The following is a 21,262-nucleotide window of genomic DNA, read 5'->3' on the forward strand; positions in this document are numbered from 1 at the left end:
CTCTCTATCTATCCTCTCTGTGCCCTGTAATGTCTTGCCTGTATGGAACATAGGAACAGGAGTAGACCATTCAGCCCAACAAGTCTACCCCACCGTTCAAAATGATAAACATACTCAAAGACTTAGCCTCCATGGACCTCTAAGGTAGAGAATTCCAAATGTTCATAACTGTTTGAGTGAGAAGAAATTTCCCTTCATCTCTGACCTAAGTGGTATCTCCCTTACTTTTAAACTGCAACACCCCACCCCTAGTTTTAGACATTTTAACCAGGGAAACATCTTACCTGCATCTATCATATCTAATTATTTGGTAGGTTTCAATGAAATGACCTCTTGTTTCTTCGAAGCTCTAGAGAATACAGGCCCCATTTGCCCCAACATTTGAAGCTCTTTTTCAAGCCTAGGAGGAAGCTTTGTTTAGTTACCTTTCTTGAAACTTGAGAGTACCACTGGCGAGAACAACATTTGTTACCCACCATTAATTGCTCTTGAACAGAGCAACCAGCTCAGCAGTTCCAGACAGTGGTTAGGACTTAACAACATTGCTGTGGCTCTGGAGTCACACGTAAGGACAATAAATAGATGATAGCTTTAGGGCCATTACTGACTACATTTCCATTCCAGAGATTATTAATTAAATTTAAACTCCACCACGTTCCGTTGTGTAATGTGAACCCATCTTTCTTGAGTGTTAGCCTGGACCTCTGGATTATTAATTCAGTGATAACATCATTATGCCACCCCACTCCAACCAATTGAGATAGTCACCAGAAGTTTCATGTTAGCATACCACAGGGCAGTGGATTGGGATCAGAAACTTGCCAAGATATGAAATTAGAGAGACAAGTCTGAACGTCAGGATTGAAGCAATGCTGCCATATTGGAATCACTGTCCTTGATGACTTGTAACATTCAAGAATCTGCTTTATACGGATATTCTAACAGTAATCAAGATAACTAGAATCATTAGAATCGCGTACAGTCCCCATTCCCATCTTAATTTATCCAACCCAAAGGCCATGAAATTCCACCCACCACAGTATCCAATTGTTTCTTAAACAATTCAGGCATTTTCTTGCCTCCTCTATGCAGACTATTCTAAGGCGGATTCCTACCATTTGTAGGAAGACATTTTGTTTTTACAACAGCTGAAAATGGACATTTTACTGGTTTGACTGTGTGCCATTTCATTTAATGCCATTTTCCGGATTTATTTTTTCCTTTCTTCTATCTTATATTGGAATCAATTGCGTACACAGGTGTACATCTCTGGGCCAACATCTTTCCTTCTAACTCTTAACCACTAAATACGTTTCTTGTCACTCAGTGATCAGAACTTGACACAACACTGAAGAGGCAGTCTAACCTCAGCACAATAATTTTGCTGACAGCTCCTCAGACATATTCTCTTATGCTCAGTATCTTGCACGAGATGCATTTGCAACTTTGCATTTCAATGCAAAATTAAATTTGTCTTAGAAATAGCAAAGATCCACCAGCTTTGAAGAAAGCATCATGTTTTGATACCGATCAGTTTGTATCTAAGTCTCTCTCTCTCCAGAAACACATTTTTTCTTCATGTGAACTAATTGCTTCAGTGGCTTTTCCTAGAGTGCATTCAATAAGTTTTTTTTATGAATTTAGTGAAAGTTCTGGATTATGCTTGTATTCCCTTGAATACAAAAAAAACTAAGAGGTGATCCAATTTGGTGATTAAAACAATTAAAAACATTGATAGCGTAGATTGAGAAATTATTTCCTCTGGAGGGAAGTGCAGAACAAGAGGACATGAGCTTAAAATTAGAGGTAGGCTGATGGATGTTATGTCAACAAGCAATAGGTTAACTGGTATTCTGTACTCACCATGCCAAAAATAAAATGCTATTGAAGGCAAAGGTCATTTGAAAATTTCAAAATTGAGAATGGTAAAATTTTTGTTAGCTAATGATGTTATGAAACAAAGGCAGATGTATGGAAATTAGAGGCAGATCAACTGTGATCTAACTGAATGTTGGAAGAGGTTTGAGGGGCTGAATAGTGGTCTCCAGTTCCTAACTTTACTCAGTGTTTCTATTCATTTATACACACATTCACGAGGATATCTGAAAAACAATAGCTAGTGGTGTAAAGTTTTTTTGAATTACGCACTCACTCCAATTACAAATCGAAATGGTCAGCAGCACAATTATAGATATTGTTGTTTCAAACTTATGTTGGATCTGAACAGCCTTCATATGGTAAATTACTGGGATTACAACACAGAAACAAACCGTTCGCTTAATACCAGTGTTTATACTCCATAGGAACCTCCTCCCAACACATTTCGTCTAATCCCCTTAGCAGAATTATTTAATCCTTTTGACCTCATGTAGTAGTTGTAGATATGTCAAGATCAGTGAGTGACAATGTAAAAGGTATTGGATTAAGTGTATTGCAACATCAAAATTTTGCCAGTTTAGCTAATGTATCAGAGCAGAGTGTCAGTGAAGTGGTAAAATACTTCATGCCAGCTGCATATTTAGCAAGTGGTAGCATTCTTGCCTGGGTTAGGAGGTTGAGTCAAGTTCCAATCCAGAGACTTTACACAAATATTCAGGCAAACATTGCAGCGGCAGTACCAGGGAGGGCCACAAATTTGAGGTGCTGTCTTGGGAGGCAAACTGAGGTATTCACTGTACCTTTGGGTGTCATGATTTCGAAGTCACAGCATTGGTTTGGTCTCAACTAACGTACCAACACTCAATTCTGGACACCGCATTTAGGAAGGATGTGAAGGCACAAGAAAGGGTGCAGAAAGATTTACAAGAGTGGCATAACTAGGGCCTGAATAGGGCTTTAAACCAAATAGTGAGGGGTGGGGTTCAGTTTCTCAGAATTACAAACAGTTAAAAGGGGGGAGGGCTTGCAGAGGCTATTAAAGTTTCCAGAACAAGTGATAGGACAGAGAATGGAAAAGGTCAGGAATCTAATTTCAGGCACAGCACATAAGGGGACAACTATGAGAAGTGGGGCAGTCAACACAGGACTAAGGGTGTTGTACTTAAATGCATGCAGTATATGAAAGAAGGTAAATAAGCTTGTAGCGCAGATTGAAATTGGCAGGTACAATGTTGTGGGTATCACAGAGACATGGCTGCAAGGGGTTCAGGTCTGGGAACTAAATATCCAAGGATATGCATTGTATTGAAAAGGACAGCCAGGCGGGAGGACAGAGAGATGGACAGACGGGGCAGGGGTTGCCTTGCTCATACGTAATGAAATTAAATCGATAGCAAGAAATGATATAGATTTGGAAGGCATAGAATCTGTGTGGGTAGAGTTGAGGAAACACAAAGGAAAAAAGACCCTGATGGGAGTTATGTACAGGTCTCCTAGCAGCAGTCAGGATGTGGGGAAGAAAATCAATCAGGAGATAGAAAAGGCATGTATGAAAGGCACTACTATAATAATCATGGGGGGCTTCAATGTGCAGATGGACTGGGAAAATCAGACTGGTAGGAGATACCAAGAAAAGAAATACATGGAATGTCGACAAGTTGTTTTTTCCTGGAGCATCTTGTGGTAGAGCCCACTAGGGAATAAGCAATTCTGGATTTGGTGATGTGTAATGAGGCAGACTTGATTAGGAAGATTGATGTGAAGGAACCTCTGGGGGATAGCGACCATAATATGATAGCATTCACCCTGCAGTTTGAAAGGGAGAAGCTGGAATCAAGATATAATGGCACTACAATTGGGTAGAGGTAATTGCAAAGACATGAGGGAGGAGCTGGCCAGAGTTGACTGGAGGGGAAGCCTAGCAAGGAAGACAGTGCAGCAACAATGGCAGGAGTTTCTGGGGGTAATTCAGGAATCACATCAGAAGTTCAAACCAAGGAAGAAGAAACATATTAAGGGGAAGACAAGGCAGCCGTGGCAGACAAGGGAAGTCAGGGACAGCATTAAAGCACACGAAGAAAAACATACGTGGTGAAGATTAGTGGAAAGACAGAGGATTGGGAAGTCTTTGAAAACCAGTAAGCATAAACTAGCTAGCTGTATAAATGAAGATTGCAAAGTTTTTTTAAAGGTATCTAAGAGGTAAGACAGAAGCAAGGGTGAATATAGGACCACTGGAAAATGAAGCTGGAGGAATAGTAAGGGGTGCAAAGAAATGGTGGAGGAACTGAATAGGTACTTTGCACCAGTTTTCACATTGGAAGACACCACTGCATACCAGAACTTCAAGAGAGCCAGGGAGCAGAGGTGAGTGCAGTGCCTATCAAAAAGACATTTGAATAGTTACATGAATAGGTATGGTTTAGAAGATATGGGCTAAATGCAGGCAATTGGGACTAGTTTAGTTTGGGAAACTGGATCAGTGTAGAAAAGTTGAACCAAAGGGCCTGTGTCTGTGCTGTATGACTATGACTAAGAGGGTGCCAGGGAAGCTGAAAGGTCTGAAGCTGGATAAATCACTTGGACCAGATGGACTATACTCCAGAGTTTTATTTGATTTTTATTTATTCATTGTCACATGTACCTAAGTACAGGGAAAAGCTTTTGTTTACGAGCAGTACAGTCAGATCTAGGGGTGAAAAAGAAACTTAGAGGCACACAGATTACGTTGCACAGGGCATGCACTAGACAAGATCAACATTAGCAAGATCAGCATTATTTGAAGTTAAAGAGTCCATTCATCAATCTAACAACGGCCAGGAAGAAGCTGTTCGTGAATGTCCAAGCTTCTGTATCTTCTGCCTGATGGAAGAGGTGTAGGAGAACATTACCAGGGTACAATGGGTGTTTGATAATGTTTTGAAGGAAACAGCTAAGGAGATTGTAGAGACATTGGTGGTGACATTTCAGAAAACAGTGCAGTCAGGGAGGGTCCCAGATGAATGCCAAAATGGCTAATGTAAAACCCGTTTAAGGAACGAGTTAGCAGAAGACAGGATATTATATGCCGGTTGGCCTGACCACGGCCATGAGAAAGATTTTAAGAGTCCATTTAGGATGAAATTGTGGAGTATTTGGACTGCATGGTAAAATAGGGCTCAGAAGGTATGACTTCTTCAAAGGGAGGTCATGCCTGACAAATCTGTTAGATTTCTTTGAGGAGGTAGCGAAAAAATTAGACAAAGGAGAGCTAGTGGATTTGGATTTCCAGAAGGCCTTTGACAAGGCACACAGGAGGCTGGTAAATAAGATAAAAGCCCGTGCTATTTGGGGCTAGGTACTGGCATGGTTAGAGGATTGATTGACTGGCAGAAGGCAGAGGGTAAGGCAAAAGTATTTTTTTTTAAGACGGCAGCCAGAGACTAGTGGAGTTACGCAGGGGTCCATGTTGGGATTACAACAATTCACGTTATACATTAGCAACTGGGACAAAGTAACTGAGGGCATTAATGCTAAGACTGCAGGTGACACAAAGATAGGCAGAAGGACAGGTAGCGTTAAGGAAGCAGGGAAGCTGTAGAAGGACTTGGACAAGTTTGGAGAGCGGGCAAAGTGGCGGCAGATGGAATACAATGTGGGAAAGCCAAGTTATGCACTTTGGTGGGAAGAGTAGAGGCATAGACTATTTCCTAATCGAGGAAAATCTTTCAAAATCTGAAGCACAAAGGGACTTGGGAGTCCTAGTTCAGGATTCTCTTAAGACTAACATGCAGGTTCACTTGGCCATTCGGCAGACAAATGCAATGTTAGCCTTCACTACAAGAGGGTGAGAATACAAGAACAGGGATGTATTGCTAAGGATGTACAAGGCGCTGGTCAGACTGCATATGGAATACTGAGAGCAGGTTTTGGGCCTGGTGTCTAAGTATAAATGCGGTGGTCCAGGAAGGGGTCCTGAGGAGGTTTATAAGAATGATCCTGGTGACGAAGGGTTTGTCACATGAGGAGTGGTTGATGACTCTGGGGTCTGTACTTGATGGAGTTTAAAAGGATGAGGGGGAGAATCACACAAACTTACAGAATGCTGAGAGGCCTAGATAGAATGGATGTGGAATGATGTTTCCATTAGGAGGAAAGACACAGCCTGAGAATGAAAGAATGACCCATTAAAACTGAGACGAAGAGGAATTTTTTCAGCCAGAGGGTGGTGAATCTGTGGAACTCATTGCCGCAGAAGGCTGTAGAGGTCAAGTCATTGAATGCATTTAACAGAGATAGATAGGTTCTTGATTGGTAAGGGGATCAAGGATTACAGGGAGAAGGTAAGAGAATGGGGTTCAGAACACAACAGCCATGATCAAATGGTGGAGCATACTCAATGGATTGAATAGCCTAATCCTACTCTTTATCTTACTGTCTTATGGTTCCAGGGATGAGGGTCTTTGTTTATGTGGACTGATTGGAGAAACTGTTGGACAAAAGGTGACACTTAATGAATTTTCAAAATCATTAGGGGTCTAGACTGAGTAGAGAAGGTTGAAAACAAATGATCACCAATTTGAGGTGATCAGCAAAACAACCAAAAGGGCAATGAGGGGGAAAAAAAACACTCTGCAAGGCTAAGACAGTTGGAGAATGGTACTTGCTGAATTGCTTTTGCAGTGAGCTGGTACAGGGTAAATGGCCGCCTCCTGTCCTTCAACTATTTCCCTCCATTACAACAGCAACTACATTTCCAAAATTTTTTTTTTGCTGTGAAGTACTAGGGGGTGTCTTGAGGTCAGAAAATGTGCCACATAAATGCAAGTTCTTAGTTGTCTCTTTTTAGTGATACCACTGGCAAACCAAATTCTCCCTTTATAGAAATACAGAGCAACTTTAAACGAATTAGATCAATTTATGGCTGTGTACTCACATCTTTGATGTGCTCATGTCGACAGGTTCATCACCGGCCTGTACTTCTACTTTAATTGTTGCTTTCACTTCACCCGGCCCCTTTAGCAACCCAGGAGTCCGACCACCACCCCGATCGATGGGTTCTGTTTTAATTCTCATTCCCCCTTTCACTTCATCTAGTTCACTGTCCCTATCATTCCCTCTGGAACATTCCATTTTTGGTTTCTTCATATCCACATCGTTATGCAGGCCTTCACGCTCCAATGCTCTCTTTTGGCTTCGCGTTCGGTATACTTCATCTGTCATAGCAGAAATATCTGTCAAAAAAGACAAAGTACTTAGGAGCTTTGATTTCTCCACCTAGTGTTACACTGCACTAGAAACATATCTTCTCCCCCAAAACCTCTTTCTCGATTGCTTAAAGATGGCTCAGCAACTGCTCAGTGGACAACCTCCAAAATATTGGATATTTGGGGTCTTGTTAAGACACGGTTTTAAAGAGGACACCGATGCACTATGGAGGGATGAAAAAGCATGAAACCAGAACTGATAGAGAATAACTTATCTGCAAAGACTGGACACGTTGAGGATGTCTTCTCTGGAGAGAAGATTCAGCAACAACTGATAGAGGTCTTCAAGATCATGAGAGGGTTTAATAGGGTAGACTTAGAGAGGATGTTCCCAACGATCTCAGAATACTACAGTAAAGGAGGCCATCAGGCCCATTGAACTCTTACCTGGTTGTTCCACTCAGCCTTTTCTTTCACCACCCCCATACTCCTGCAATCATTCCTCCTTCAGATAGGCATCAAATTTCCTTTTAACAAGTACAATTTAATTCATACCCACCACGGTGTGCATTTCAAATCCCAACCACCCACTGCATAAAAAATGTTTTGGTTTCCTCTCGAATCTTGGATTCTTTTGCTGATTATCTTAAATCTGTGCTCTTTGGCTATTGTCCTTCAGCCATTGGAAGAAGCTCTCCATTTATTTTTATCAAAAACCTCCACCAAGCTCCACTGAATCGCCTCTTCTCTTAACCTCGCATAAGCAAAAATTGTAGATACTTGAGATTTGATTGAAGAACAGAAAAAGCTGGAAACACCGATGAAGAGACAAAGTGACAGATCAGTGGCCTTTCATCAGAATTTTGCAACCTTTTTTGCTCTAACAACTCCCGTTTCCCCAGTCTACATTGCTGCAATCCCCTGTTCCCAGAACCCTTTGACAGCCATAGACTAACATTTGAAATACTTTTCATCCAATTTAGCAGTGCAACTGAAAATTCCACCCACTTACACAACAATCAGGAGAAAAACTAAAAAAAACCTTAATTGTCATTTAAACACATAAAATGTCTGAAACAGGGTGTGACCATTTCCTCTGTTTCAGATTAATATCTTCAATTCCATGTCAAATGAAGGTCAAAGTTAATTGCAATTTCATTAATATCCTTCAATTTAGCAAAGTACTCTAACGGTGGTGATTTTCTCTATTATTAAAGATCTTCATAGATTAGGACTAATGAAGCTCAGACCTGGCTAGTTAATGCTTCATCTTATCCACCTCAAATGCAGTTTATGGTACTGGATTCTACTACTGGAACAAACATTCTTGATTTTCTCAATCTTCACACAGAACGTTTGCACACAGTAGCTCTAATTAAGACTTCCTAGTGGACAATGAGACTGCAATTAAGAGTCACAAACTTTTCATGTTTTGGCCATTTAAAAGTAATGTAATCAAGCAGGCTATTTAGCTTATTGATACCAATAGCAAATTCACAAGAAACTCCCAAGTGGAAAGAATATGGATCTTGCTATTATTGGCAGTAGCTGAAAGGAATAGAATAGATGTATTTAAGGGGAAATTAGCAGCTGGGGAAGGGAATGGAGGGTTGTGCTGATACAATTGGATAAGGAAAGGTTGGAGAGTTTCATATACAGCATAAACACCAGAATGGACTGGTTAGGCTGAATGGCTTGCTTCTGTGTAATATATCCTACGCAAGGAAGATGGGCAAGATCACCTTCAACCAATGAGTACTCAATCACCTAAAAATATTCCTAACAGAAGTACCCACCAGTGAGCCTACGTCAATGGTGGGTAGGTTGTTGGAGGGAATTCTAATGGATAAGATTTACATGCATTCGGAAAGGCAAGGTTTGATTACAGATAGCCAGTATGGCTTTGTGCATGGGAAATCATGTCTCACTAACTTGAGTTTTTTGAAGAGAAGTCGAAGAAGATTGAAAGAGGCAGCTCAGTAGACATTGTCTATATGGACGTCAGGAAAGCATTCAACCATATGCAGCATGGTAGACTGGTTAGTAAGGTTAGATCACATGGCATCCAGAGGAGCTGGTCAATTGGATATAAAACTGACTTGAAGGGAGGCCACAGAGGATGGTGATGGAGGGTTGGACTGGAGGTCTGTGACCAGTGGCATGCCAATGCTTTTTGTCATTTATACAATTGATTTGGATGTGAATATAGGAGGCATGGTTATTAAGTTTGCAGATGACACCGAAACAGGTGGTGTAGTGGACAGTGAAGGAGATTATCTCAGAGTACAACAGGGATCTTGACTAGATGGGCCAATATCTTGAGTAGCAGATGGAGTTTAATTTCGATAAATAAGAGGTGCTGCATTTTGATAAGGCAAACCAGGGCAGGACTTGTAAAGTGAATGGTAAGGCCCTGGGAAGTGTTGCTGAAAAAGAGAGACCTAGGGGTGCAGGAACATAGCTCCTTGAAAGTGGAGTTGCAGCCAGACAGGGTGATGAGCAAGGCGTTTGGTATGCTTGCCTTCATCGGTCTTAACACTGAGTGTAGGAGTTGGGATGTCACGTTGTGGTTGTACAGGACATTGGTAAGACCACTTTTGGAATACTGTGTATAATTCTGGTCAGCGTTCTATTGGAAGGATGTTGTTAAACTTGAAAGGGTGGAAAAATAGATTTACAGATATTATGCCTGAATTGAAGGGTTTGAGCTATAGGGAGAGGCTGAATATGCTGGTGCATTTTTCCCTGGAGCATCAGAGACTGAGGGCTGACCTTATAGAGGTTTATAAAATCATGATGGGCATGGATAGGGTGAATAGCCAAGGTCTTTTTCCTAGAGCAGGCGGGGGGGCCAAAACTAGAGGGCAAAGGTTTAAGGTGAGAGGAGAAAGATTTGAAAAGGACCTGAGAGGTAACATTTTCATGCTGAGCGTGGTGTGTCTGGAATATGCTGTCACAGGAAGTGTTGCAGGCAAGTACAATTACAACTTTTAAAAGGCATCTGAATAGGTTTATGAATAGGAAGGGTTTAGAGGGATTTGGGCCAAATGCCGGCAAATGAGGCTAGGTCATTTGGGATGTCTGGTCAGTGTGGATGAGTTGGACCAAAGTGACTGTTTCCATACTGTACGACTATGTTAACCCCAGAATTACAAAGCTTGAAAAATTCTCTCCAGAACCAGCCCTGATTGAAAGGAGCCAATCCAAATTTGTACTAGAGGTAAAAATGCTGTGTAATACTGCTGGGAAATGGAAATATAAATAGAAAACACTGGAAATATTCACTAGGCCAGACTGCGCCTGTGAGCAAAAAAAGTTCATTTCCACCTGCAACTCTCTCCACAGATTTTCAGCATTACCTGTTCAGATAATAATTCTTGTACTGTTGGCCATTTCCCAGTTCCAAGTAGGCAGAACAAGATAAGTTCATTGATCCATAATTAGACTAGGCAGAAATTTTAGCAACAAGTCTGCAATGATCAGCCATATTTCCCCAACCTGCACTGAAGCTAACATGCATGTGAGGTGAGGACAAGGGCAAGAATGTCATTGTGGTCCTTGTTGTTAGGCAATAAACACTGCTGGAAAATACATGCATGGCTTTTGTCACTGGGGTAATGCACCCAATGCTTTTTCTAACTTCTATTCAGTGCACAGCTGGCTGTTGTGCTGCAAAGCCTCTTTATGACTGATGCATGGCTGCACATATGTGCTTCTGAAAGGGAATGTTACTAGGGTGCAGCCAGTTTATTCCCTCTGTGTGGCACACTCCTGATTACTACAAAGTTTTATGCACTCACATAGCTTGGAGGAAACATTGGTCACACCTCATAGGTCTGATGACAGCCTGTTTAATGTTCACTGTTTAAAGAATAGCCATTAGGATACAGGAGTGCAGCTGGTATCTGCAAGAACACAACAAAGATCCATAGCTCTGAAGGGACACTCTCAGGAAACCAGAGGGGAACAGAAAAATCAGTAAAGAGAATGAGGTGAAAAAAAACAATTTTTCAACATGATACTAGAACTGAAAGGCTAAACGGGCTGGTGGTCATTCCACTGGAAAATAGAAGGCTGGAACAATGACCTGATATAAATCCTTAAAATTATGAAGGGGTGACCCAGAGAAGCCTAGAAGTAGGACCTATAAGATAATAAATGATAAATCAAAAAAGAAATTCAGGAGAAATTTCTTTACCCACAGTAGTTACAATGTGGAACTTGTTACCAGAGGGAGCAGTTGAGCTGAATAGTGAAAGGGTCTTTAAGGGAAAGAAACAGGAAAATATGTACGCTGGCTGAGATGAAGTAGGATTGAAGTCAACGCATAAACAGCCCAGACCAGTTGGTGTGACCACCCTGTTTCTTTGTGTTCTAACTTTTATGTCAGAAAGGAATCAAGCTGTAGGTAGTTTTTTTGCCCAGCTATTAGTCTTTGAGCAGGATCATTTCAAAGCCAACAACACTAACTCCATCTTTCTGATAATTACCTGTGGCTCCTTAAAATGTAGCACACCTTCAGTTCCCATTTGGCTGCTGCTGATTTAGAAAATTGAGAGAATGCTGACAATTAGCAACAGCAAAGCAGGAGAAATCATTCTGTTGTCTTTAAACCAAAACATTACTGTTTTTGCCAACATGCTAAATGAAACAGGTCAATGCAAGAAATATCTTTGAATTTCTTTTTAAAATGGCTAGTAACACAATGGGACATAGAATCAACTTAGTTTCTTCTGTCAGTAGGCGGCTGAGCCGGTCGTCGGGAGATAAGCGAAGGAAGAGACACAGCTCAACATCAAATAAATGGAGACACCAAATACTTAAATGAGAAGCACCTTCTTGCATTCAGTGAGGAAGCATGAAAGATCGTTATTTGCCAGATCCCAGACTGAGGGCAAAATCTTAAACTATGAAACACTACATTTACAAGAGCACAGTTTCTCAGTGAAAGGTTATGTCAGTATATTTTCTGGCTCAGAAGCAATTAATTGTAATTTGCAAGTCTTTCTCACATTAACATGAATTCAAATGAAATTTCTATGTAGTCTCAGGTCATGCAAGAGTAAAGATGGTATAGACAGGTGCACTAGGTAAAGCCTTCCGAATCCTGGCCAGTGGCCAACACTGCACTTTCCAGTAGTTGAGGATAGGTTTGAGAGTGGCTGGTAATCTGTTAATAGTCATCATTAGGACTCACTGTAAGAATAAACACTTGGCTGATGCACTGGAAATTGACTTCAGCACAAATCAGCAGTTTGAGCAATTGAAGAATGTAGAGTAGCAAGGAAAAGGGCAGGAAAATATTCTGTTTAGGATGCCCAGGTAGAACATATAATTTGATTTAAAATTATTTTGAACTGAATTTTATAACTATGTTAAAAAGACTACTTTCATTATTAGTTAAGTTAGCGATCTTGAATATTTTTCAAAACTTTTTAAATAAATTTCTCACCGGCTTTCACTGGCCAGAACCTACCCATCAGCGTGAATCTTTTACAGAAACAGCATTTAACCTGGCAAGATGTGATTTCTGAGGCTGATTGAGGCAGCGTCACTTTCTGGTTACCTGCATACATCTGATAAATGGCTGAGTCACATTTGATCTCATGACATCACTTGGTCTCCACACATGACCCTTCCCACAAATCCAGGCGACACACAAAGCACTTTCCAGAGAACCGACTCGAACTGGCTCCAGACAGAGCTGAGTGCTGTTAACCCTTTGCACTCCTGCACACATGGCATACAGTGAGACAACCTAAAGGACCGGTGTATGCACACACGTACATACATCCTATCTACTCATTATACATGTCCAAATTGCTTATCACCCCATGCATATACAGACTATTCTTTGCATGCATGCCCTAACTACCCCCCCCCCCCCCCCCGACAAGCAGACACTGACAAAGTAGTTCTAGTGCCTGTCCCCTGACAGGCTGACATTCCACATTCTTACTCTGCAATTGTACAAGTACCCTTAGACCTTTGCTTTGCCCTGCCAGTATACTACTCACATTCAGTGATTTACTACACTACAGCATTTTCTTTCTAAATGAAAACAATGAGTCACATTGGTGTTGGGGCTCATTGGACTTCCATGTTCAATCTTTGAAGAAGCATTTGTTACCTTTGTGGACAAATCTGAGTTATTTTCTTTCCTTCAACACAATAACACAATTCACACTTACCCTCCCCATTCTTGATGTACTTTCAACTCAATGAATAAAATCTATTTTGGTAATTTTTTGTCTATTTCAAAGACTCTTGACCCCTGGGTGAATGTTTCCTTCCTGCCCAAGAAGTTCAGATGCCATTGCAGTATATCTAATGTAGTTATGCACAACACTGGCTTTTTCTGTGGAATGGAAGAGTGAAAAAGAGAGAAGACACGCAGACATGAATGGAGGGAAATTGGAAGATTGGAAGTTCCTGGCATTCTGTCTAGAGCTCCTGCATCATGAAAGGATTGAAGATGTTTTTTAACCTTTAGAAATGGAAACAGCATCCTCTCCATTTGGTGATGAGAAGAAATACACTGATACCACAATGAACTTTACTGAAGTAACACCTGTCTGGAGTATGCTGAAGAAAGGACCTGAGGTGAGGTGATCTGAGCCGAGGTGGAATGGGGATGGTGGTGTCATGGAAGAAAGAAGCAGAGAGATTGCAGAGCAAACGAGACAATGTACCTGTTTTGATCGAAACTTAAGCAATCAAATACTTAATATTTCTTTTGCTCTAAATGTGACATTTAACAGAACTTGTGTGTACCAATGGATATCAGCTGTTTTTAAAACCCCAGAAGAACATTCTATTTCAAATAAAGACGTGATCTTCTCCTCCTTTGCCCATTCTCTAGCAGAATACAGGACTTAGCATAACATGCATATTAGTACAATTAACCCCTTGCACCCATGGTACATACAGGCACTGCTGGATCCCTGGTGATACCAAGCCTCCTTGGCATGGAACCATTTGTGCCATGAAGTACCAGCCTTAGACCAGACAGTATCCTTTATTAGTACAATGCTGTGCAGAATTCATCCTCTGTCTCTTAGAGTCGTTCCTTTGAACCCAGTCAACATCGGAACTCAGTTCCTCTCTGCCTTTATTGTGTGTGAAATTAAGCCTTTCTGAATGAATGTGGTTCACAGGAGATGAAGTAAAATACCATGTTCTGACTTGAATAACCTGATATCAAAAGTTGAAGCTCAGTTCAAACAAACATTTTACGCCCTTTTTGTGCTCATGTGTTATTGATAGCCTTTGCTGGTTGATCTCCTTGCTTTCATTATAGAATTGCACCTTGGAATGGTCAGTTTAGCTAGAAATTTGACAACCTTCCAACAGAGATAGAAACATGAGTCAAGTGTAGTCAATGTTAAAGGTGGGACCGGGGAGAGGAACAAATAAGCCACCACTGCAGTGCCTTTCAACAGAAGTGTTAACAGTTCTCAAGTCCAGCATGAAGGACAACTCACATTACGGTATTTTCCAGATACTAAATTACAAGAAGGCTAAAGTTCTACTAGTGTGGAAAATAGGAAATTAAGAAACATAAATGGTCAGCAATTAAACAGCAGATGCTTTTCTTTGCTTATATTTGGCTTCAGCAGCCAGTGGTTGATCAAAAGAATGACCCAAGGTAATGTTTTGTGTTATGTACGCAGACCTCACTCAGCTGTTTGGGCATGTAAACCATCAATGTAGAGGTAGCAACATACAGGACCCTTCAGTGTTCTAGCACAAGCACAAAAGTAAAATAAATTTAGCTGAGCTTTAAAAGGAGCAATAACTCAAGAGGTCTGAAAAGCTAAACTTGAAAGATATGTTAGCACACTGTGATCCTATTTGATTTGGACTATAATTTGACATGGGGCTTTGATGTTAATCCTTTCAATGTTATGGTGATCCTTTGCTACGCTAATCAGCAAATGTGGGAATTTAAAAAAAAACACGGATAGAAGACTTTCCACTTTGCCAACTCCACCTATCCCAATGTGTTAAAATCAAAACCCATGACACTCTTCTTCAGCAACTCAATTTTCCAGTACATTAAAGCTATACAACCATTCACAACGCCCTCAGTCTTGCCTTATAATACTGGGACTTCTAAAATCCAAACATGATGCCACCTAATTACTAGCTCCTGTTTGCTCATTTTAACCTTGATATGTCACAACCTGGGCCTTGAACTTTCAAAACAAACATACTTTGCAGTCCCAATAATGTTTAAGTTCAGACAAACTGAACTCTTAGAAATTCTAGTTCTGTGTTTCCCTAATAGTTTGATAATAGCAATGTGTAATTTAGACATTGTAAACATTCAGAAACTTTGGGCCATTTCACGTGCTTTGAAAGTGTAACGTATTCCAACAACTTGTTACAAAAATTGACTGGTAATGAGGAGTTCTGATTCTGTTTTCCCATACATTGTGAGCAGTCAGTAATTCAGTAGTTTGATATTGTGCTGAACAATTTGGTCTTTCTCTGACAGCAATAAAGCAGAGTTAAAATCTAAAAGACAGGTTTGTTTTACAGAAATACAGCCTGAGGCCGAACAGCCCCATAAGATCAGAATACAGCATAGTTTAAAATCAAGCAAAATGATCGACTGAAATGGGACAGTGTGGTATATTCATTATTTTAATGTTAATATTGGAAGGCATGGACTGATGGAAATATGCATATCTAAACTATTGATTTGTGTACCTGACTAAACTGTGGAATAAAGCAGCTTAGTAATTCAAGCCAAGATCTCATACCAAGTAAAAGTAGTCAGCATGAGCAAATAAAAACACTGAGAATTTGGTCCAAACAACATCCATATGCTATGCCATCATACAAGTAGATACAAGGTAGAGTCAGTCAACTCTCAGAAAAGCACAGATTCTGATCGCTTAATGGAATGACTGACATCACTGACTCCAAGGAGGTATTCACAGCTGACCTGAATTTCTAACAACACCTTACATTTATGTCGGGCCTTTAGCACAGCAATATATCCCATGGCATCTTTCAAGATTATTCTTAAATACAATTTCACAGTGAGCCACACTGGAAATAGTGGGACCAATACTCAAAAGCTTGGTCGGAGATTTGTTTCAAACTGCATTCGAACAGAGAAGAGGTGGAAGTATTTAGGGAGGAAATTCCAGAACTTTGGGCCAAGATAGTCGATTGTAGGGAAATTCAAGTCAGAGGTGTGCAAGAAATCAGAATTAGAGGAGAGCTGAAATCTCAGCGTTGTACAATTGGGGTCAGTACGGAGGTGAGGAGCAACAATGACCAGGAGGACATTGAAAAAGGATGAAAATTTTAAAATTGAGGTGCTGTCAGACTTGGAAATGCTGTTGGTTAGTGAGCACCAAGGTGCTGGGCAAGTGCAACTTAGTACGAGAGTAGACACAGACAGCAATTTTTGATGATTTTAAGCTTTGAAAGGGTGCAAGGCCAAAGTTTGGTCAACATAGCGTGTTGGGATAACCCAATCTGGAGATAACAAAGGTGTGTACAAGCATTTCTGAGTTGGGGGCTGGATAGGGCAATGCATCAAAGATGGAAAGTGGTGGTCTTTTCGACATTGTTGTCAAGATTGGGAGGTACAGGTTTGTGTCTAGCACTCTGTTGAGTGAATTAATCAGTGGGACAGTAGGAGGGTCAGAATAATTAAATACACAAGGGGTTACAGAGCAAGGATAGAGGCAAGAAATATAAATGAGGCAACCATTCCACTCCTGACTGTTAAAAAACGATCCACATTGCAAGAGCTCTTTATCTCTCTCTCTCACTCACTCACTCACACACACACAGAAGAGATGGTTCTGTATGCAGTATTGTGCCAATTTTCTGTAGTCAGTTGCCCATTTTTCAGGCAAGCTCAAGTTAGCAAGGAATGACAGCTTTTTAACCACACAACTTAGTAACATTTAAACATCCCAATAAGCAAGAATGCTGACTCCACCCTTCAGCCTAGTTTCAGGAGAACACAGTCAGGCTGGTGTGGCGATTGGACTACTCCTTACAAATTACGGATTGACTTTGACCTCCCTAATGAGTGGCATATTGGGTACCGAGAGTAAATAAGGAATTTTATTTATCACTTTTTCAAATCTGTGGCCCTTGTGTTGTAAATTAAGAATTGAGATCTGGTTTAATTGTATTTCTGATCAGTAAGGCAAACAATCAATCAAAGCCATCAGCACTTGCGCTGTGATCTTACACAGCGTATGCATGCGAACTTTAACCTTTTTGTGTATTTGTTTGTAAAGTGGAAAGACCAAAGTCAGAAGATGCAAGCAGTTTTGATCATTGAGTGCAGTTTAGTTCCTAAGTGGTGATAGCTAACCATTTCCCCATGACACTCAATGGCAAAACCATCACTTCATCCCCATTTCCAATATCCTGGGGTTTATTATTGACCATGAACTGAACTGGGCTCGCCAAATGAATACTCCAAAGAATGTCTGTCCATCCACCGTTAACAGTACCTCTAACCTGTAACCTCTAATGCCAAGAAGGACAAGGGCAGCAAATACTTAGGACCATAATCACTGGCAAGTTTCCCTCTAAGCCACCCACCATCCTGACATGTAACTAGATCTGAGATAACAAGGTGTAGAGCTGGATGAACACAGCAGGCCAAGCAGCATCAGAGGAGCAGAAAGGTTGACGTTTCGGGCCGAGACCCTTCTTCAGAAATTTCTGAAGAAGGGTCTAGGCCTGAAACATCAGCCTTCCTGCTCGGCCTGCTGTGTTTATCCAGCTCTACACCTCGTTATCTCAGATTCTCCAGCATCTGCAGTTCCTACTATCTATGTAACTAGATCACCGTTTGTTTGCTGTCAGTGAGTCAAAATCCTGGAATGCTCTCCCTAATAGCACTATGGCTGTACACTACATGGACTGCTGTGGTTCGAGAAAGTGGCTCAGCACCACCTTCTCACCTATTAAAGATAAGCTATAACTGCTGGTCCAGCCAGCAATGTTCAAATTCCATGAAAGAGTAAAAAATTAATGAGGTGAAATAAATATATAAACTATTTTGAGCTGGATTGTATTATTGTGTCCAAGATGTTTTCCACTAAAATTATTAGATATGGCTAAAGCTGTTGGCATAGCCACAGCCTGTGGCCAGTCAGCAATTGCTACTTGTCAACCATCATCTTAAAATCAAATCCATGTTTTGCTTACTCCTCCCATGTAGCTAAGATATTAACTTTTAGATATTGCTCATTTTGCACGTGGGAAGGAAACTGCACCAAATCTAAAAAGAATAAGCGACATGTTAATGAGAGGAGGAACAATCAAACACCGTGTATAATTTTTTGATCACAATCTCACCCATTCAAGTCAGACAACAGGGTGCCTTGTTGTGCACAGTTCAGCTTTGAAAACCTAATTTCTCCAAGCAGTTTGCTCTTATATGGTGAATTAATTAGTTAAATAATTGCCACCACACACCCATCCATCGAATTTGAAGAAATAAGATTGTTTATCTGGATTTAATCAGCTCAAAACTACACATCTAGGAGGTGCTGTGGACCTCAGATGCAGCAAAATTGCATTCAATTATATGTAAGCACAGGCCCTGGCATTACGATCAGGTCAGGGAACCAACACTAACACATTCACCACTACACAGAGTAGCAGTAGCCATCGGTGTCTTTAAGACTCTTGCAATGGTTCTTTCTTACCAATTACCAACACCTCCTTGAATGGGCAGTTCTTGCATGGGCACAATGCCTGAAAGCTCCTGGGAGACACAATTATCATTATGGGAACTATATCACCATTCTTTCAGTGTCACTGGGTCAAAATCCTGGAATGCTGTCCCTAACAGTACTACAAGATGATGTTCTCAACATATGGACTGCAACAATTCAAGGAGGCAGGTCATCACCATTTAATCAAGGGCAATTAAGGATGAGCAATAAATGCTGGGCTGGCCAAACATACTACACGCGAATGAAAAAAAGGATCAAAGCCAAAGTTGGCACAGAAAGAAAGCGTTACCAGCTAACCCGCAACACTTCAGATTTAAAATCTTTGATGTACCAGAGGTCAAGGAATGGAACAGTTTTAATGATGAGTAAAGGTTGGCCATTCACTTTCTCTTTTTACTTCCCCTTTTTTACTTGTGAAATAGCAGACAGACCTTCTGTGCTTAATTACTGCACAAGCATTTAATCACTGCCCATACAATCCACTCTGACATGACATAGTCACAGTTACTTGCCTCATGTATGCTCAGATAATTTGAAATGAACACTTGGTCCAAATAAAGTCATGAAGTTCACACAAGATTAGCAGTTTCAAGAACATTTCCCCTATGCTATCATTCATGCTTCAGGGTATGTTTAACGCCCTGTGTCGATGAGCAACTCTACGAGGACAATGTTCTCCAAAATATACCTCAGGTAAAGTTGGACAGGACACCAATTGGCTAAAGCCACTCCATGCCAATTTGTTACAAGACAACTTCAAGTTGGTCAGGGATTGCTTAGCATGACAAATCAAGAGACCTAATCATACAAGACTGTTTATTTTTTTTTAAAACACACATTGAAACCTTACACAATAGGTTTTGGTTGGTTCATTATTACATTAAAGAACATTGTCATTTCACAAACCAATAGTTGGGTTACACCATATAGTATTTACAGAAACAGGGGGTGAGTTAGCTCCATTGGCTGGATGGTAGGTTAATAATGCAGATTAGTGCCAAAAGCATGGGTTCAATTCCTGCACTGGCTGAGGTTACCACAAAGCACTTTCCTTCTCAATCTCTCCCTTGCCTGAGGCAGGGTGACCCTCAAGTTAAACCACCATCAATTTTGTCGTGCTCTAATGTGAGAGCAGCCTTATAGGCTGTTAAGACTATCGTAACTGTACCGTTACCTTCATTTTCATTTACATTAACATTAACATTAATGTTGGCATCCATTCCTCCCGATATCATGCAACCCACCTTAGTCACAGTCCTGAAAGGTGTTTACATTGCAACAGGCTTAGCCACTAGTTCAACTTTACTACAGGATGCTTCCCCCATTAAGAGATTTCCCATACTTCACACAGCAATATTTGGATGCTAAGAGGAGAATGGCATTGCACTGTAAGAGAGGTACTGGGAAACACAGGCTACAACATATATGACCCATTGCTCCACACTGATAGCAACATGCATATATTGGCAAATTTCCTACCCAGGGGAGCATGTACAAATATATCAAAATGGCTGTTGGAGAAATTGGCTAGGAGCGTAGAACAACAATTACTAGATGAGGTCATAACCCACAAGAACCAAACTCAGTCAGGCGCTACACCCTTGTAAGATACAAAACAACTCAGCTGTCATTAATTTAGTTTACTTCTTGCAAGTGCAAACACTTTGGGTGCAAACAAATACAAAATACACTCATTACTCACCTGGCAAATCTTGTAGAGCCATTTCCACATGTGAACAACCTTGGTTTCCAGCGTAGCAATTTGCCCCCCTAGATGGGAGGAGAAAAAAGTTTAGCTTTTGATAAGGATATATGCAACTTTCTCTGGTGGATAGTCAATACAAGCTGAGTACAGATACAATGGACTAGAGACATAACAAGAGAGCAAGCTTAGCAGACACCCCCAACCCTCTAGAGGTAAAAAGGGGAGGTAAGGACCTTGTTCCTCCAAACTGTGCCTTCCCAGTTCTGATGTTAGAGAAGTTTGTCTGAACTTTTAAAGAATGCTTGAAGAGTTCTGTAAATGGTCTTTTGGGAACAACTTCTGAAATTGCTATTTCATGGCTTGATCAAATAATCTTGTAGTGAGGCATTCTACAAAGACTGATGTGATTTAGTCCAGTGGGCAAACAAAAGTGTTAAAAATACAAGCAGTTCAAGAGACAATGATTTATACCTACTGAGATGGAACAAAACATCTTTAAAATAGAAGTGGCACTTTCCCCTTTAGGTATTTATACAAAAGAGATTTTTTTTTTTCCCTGCCAAAACAATAGCTTCTGGGAAATGGTGAAATGTTCCTCTCTTGCAAGGGTCTCATATCTGTTGATATTGAATGGTATTCTCTAATTTCATTAAAAGTACAGTTAAAATATGGCTTCAAAATTTTGAGTTTGACTTCACAGTCTTTTATTGCAGTACATTGGAACATAGAAAATATGGGCCTGTGCATTTTGGGGGATGAAAGAA

General features: G+C 40.7%; 1 protein-coding gene across 6 annotated transcripts in view; it reads right to left on the bottom strand.

Annotated features, from left to right (window-relative positions):
- Positions 1-21,262, bottom strand: part of gatad2ab (GATA zinc finger domain containing 2Ab) — an 80,311-nt gene that overhangs the window by 51,812 nt on the left and 7,237 nt on the right. For 4 of the 6 annotated variants that reach the window (XM_048613994.1, XM_020529422.2, XM_048613997.1 and 1 more), the window contains exons 2-3: positions 20,496-20,563; positions 6,794-7,091 (exon numbers count right to left, since the gene is read on the bottom strand). In XM_048613994.1, coding sequence (XP_048469951.1) covers positions 6,794-7,091; positions 20,496-20,517 — 320 coding nt within the window. In that variant the 5' untranslated portion in view covers positions 20,518-20,563. Of the gene's footprint in view, positions 1-6,793; positions 7,092-11,554; positions 11,592-20,495; positions 20,564-21,262 lie in introns of those variants that run through there. The other 2 variants (XM_048613996.1, XM_048613998.1) reach the window with 2 other exon arrangements.

This window comes from Rhincodon typus, chromosome 29, assembly GCF_021869965.1.
Source record: "Rhincodon typus isolate 14 chromosome 29, sRhiTyp1.1, whole genome shotgun sequence".
NCBI classification, from domain to species: domain Eukaryota; kingdom Metazoa; phylum Chordata; class Chondrichthyes; order Orectolobiformes; family Rhincodontidae; genus Rhincodon; species Rhincodon typus.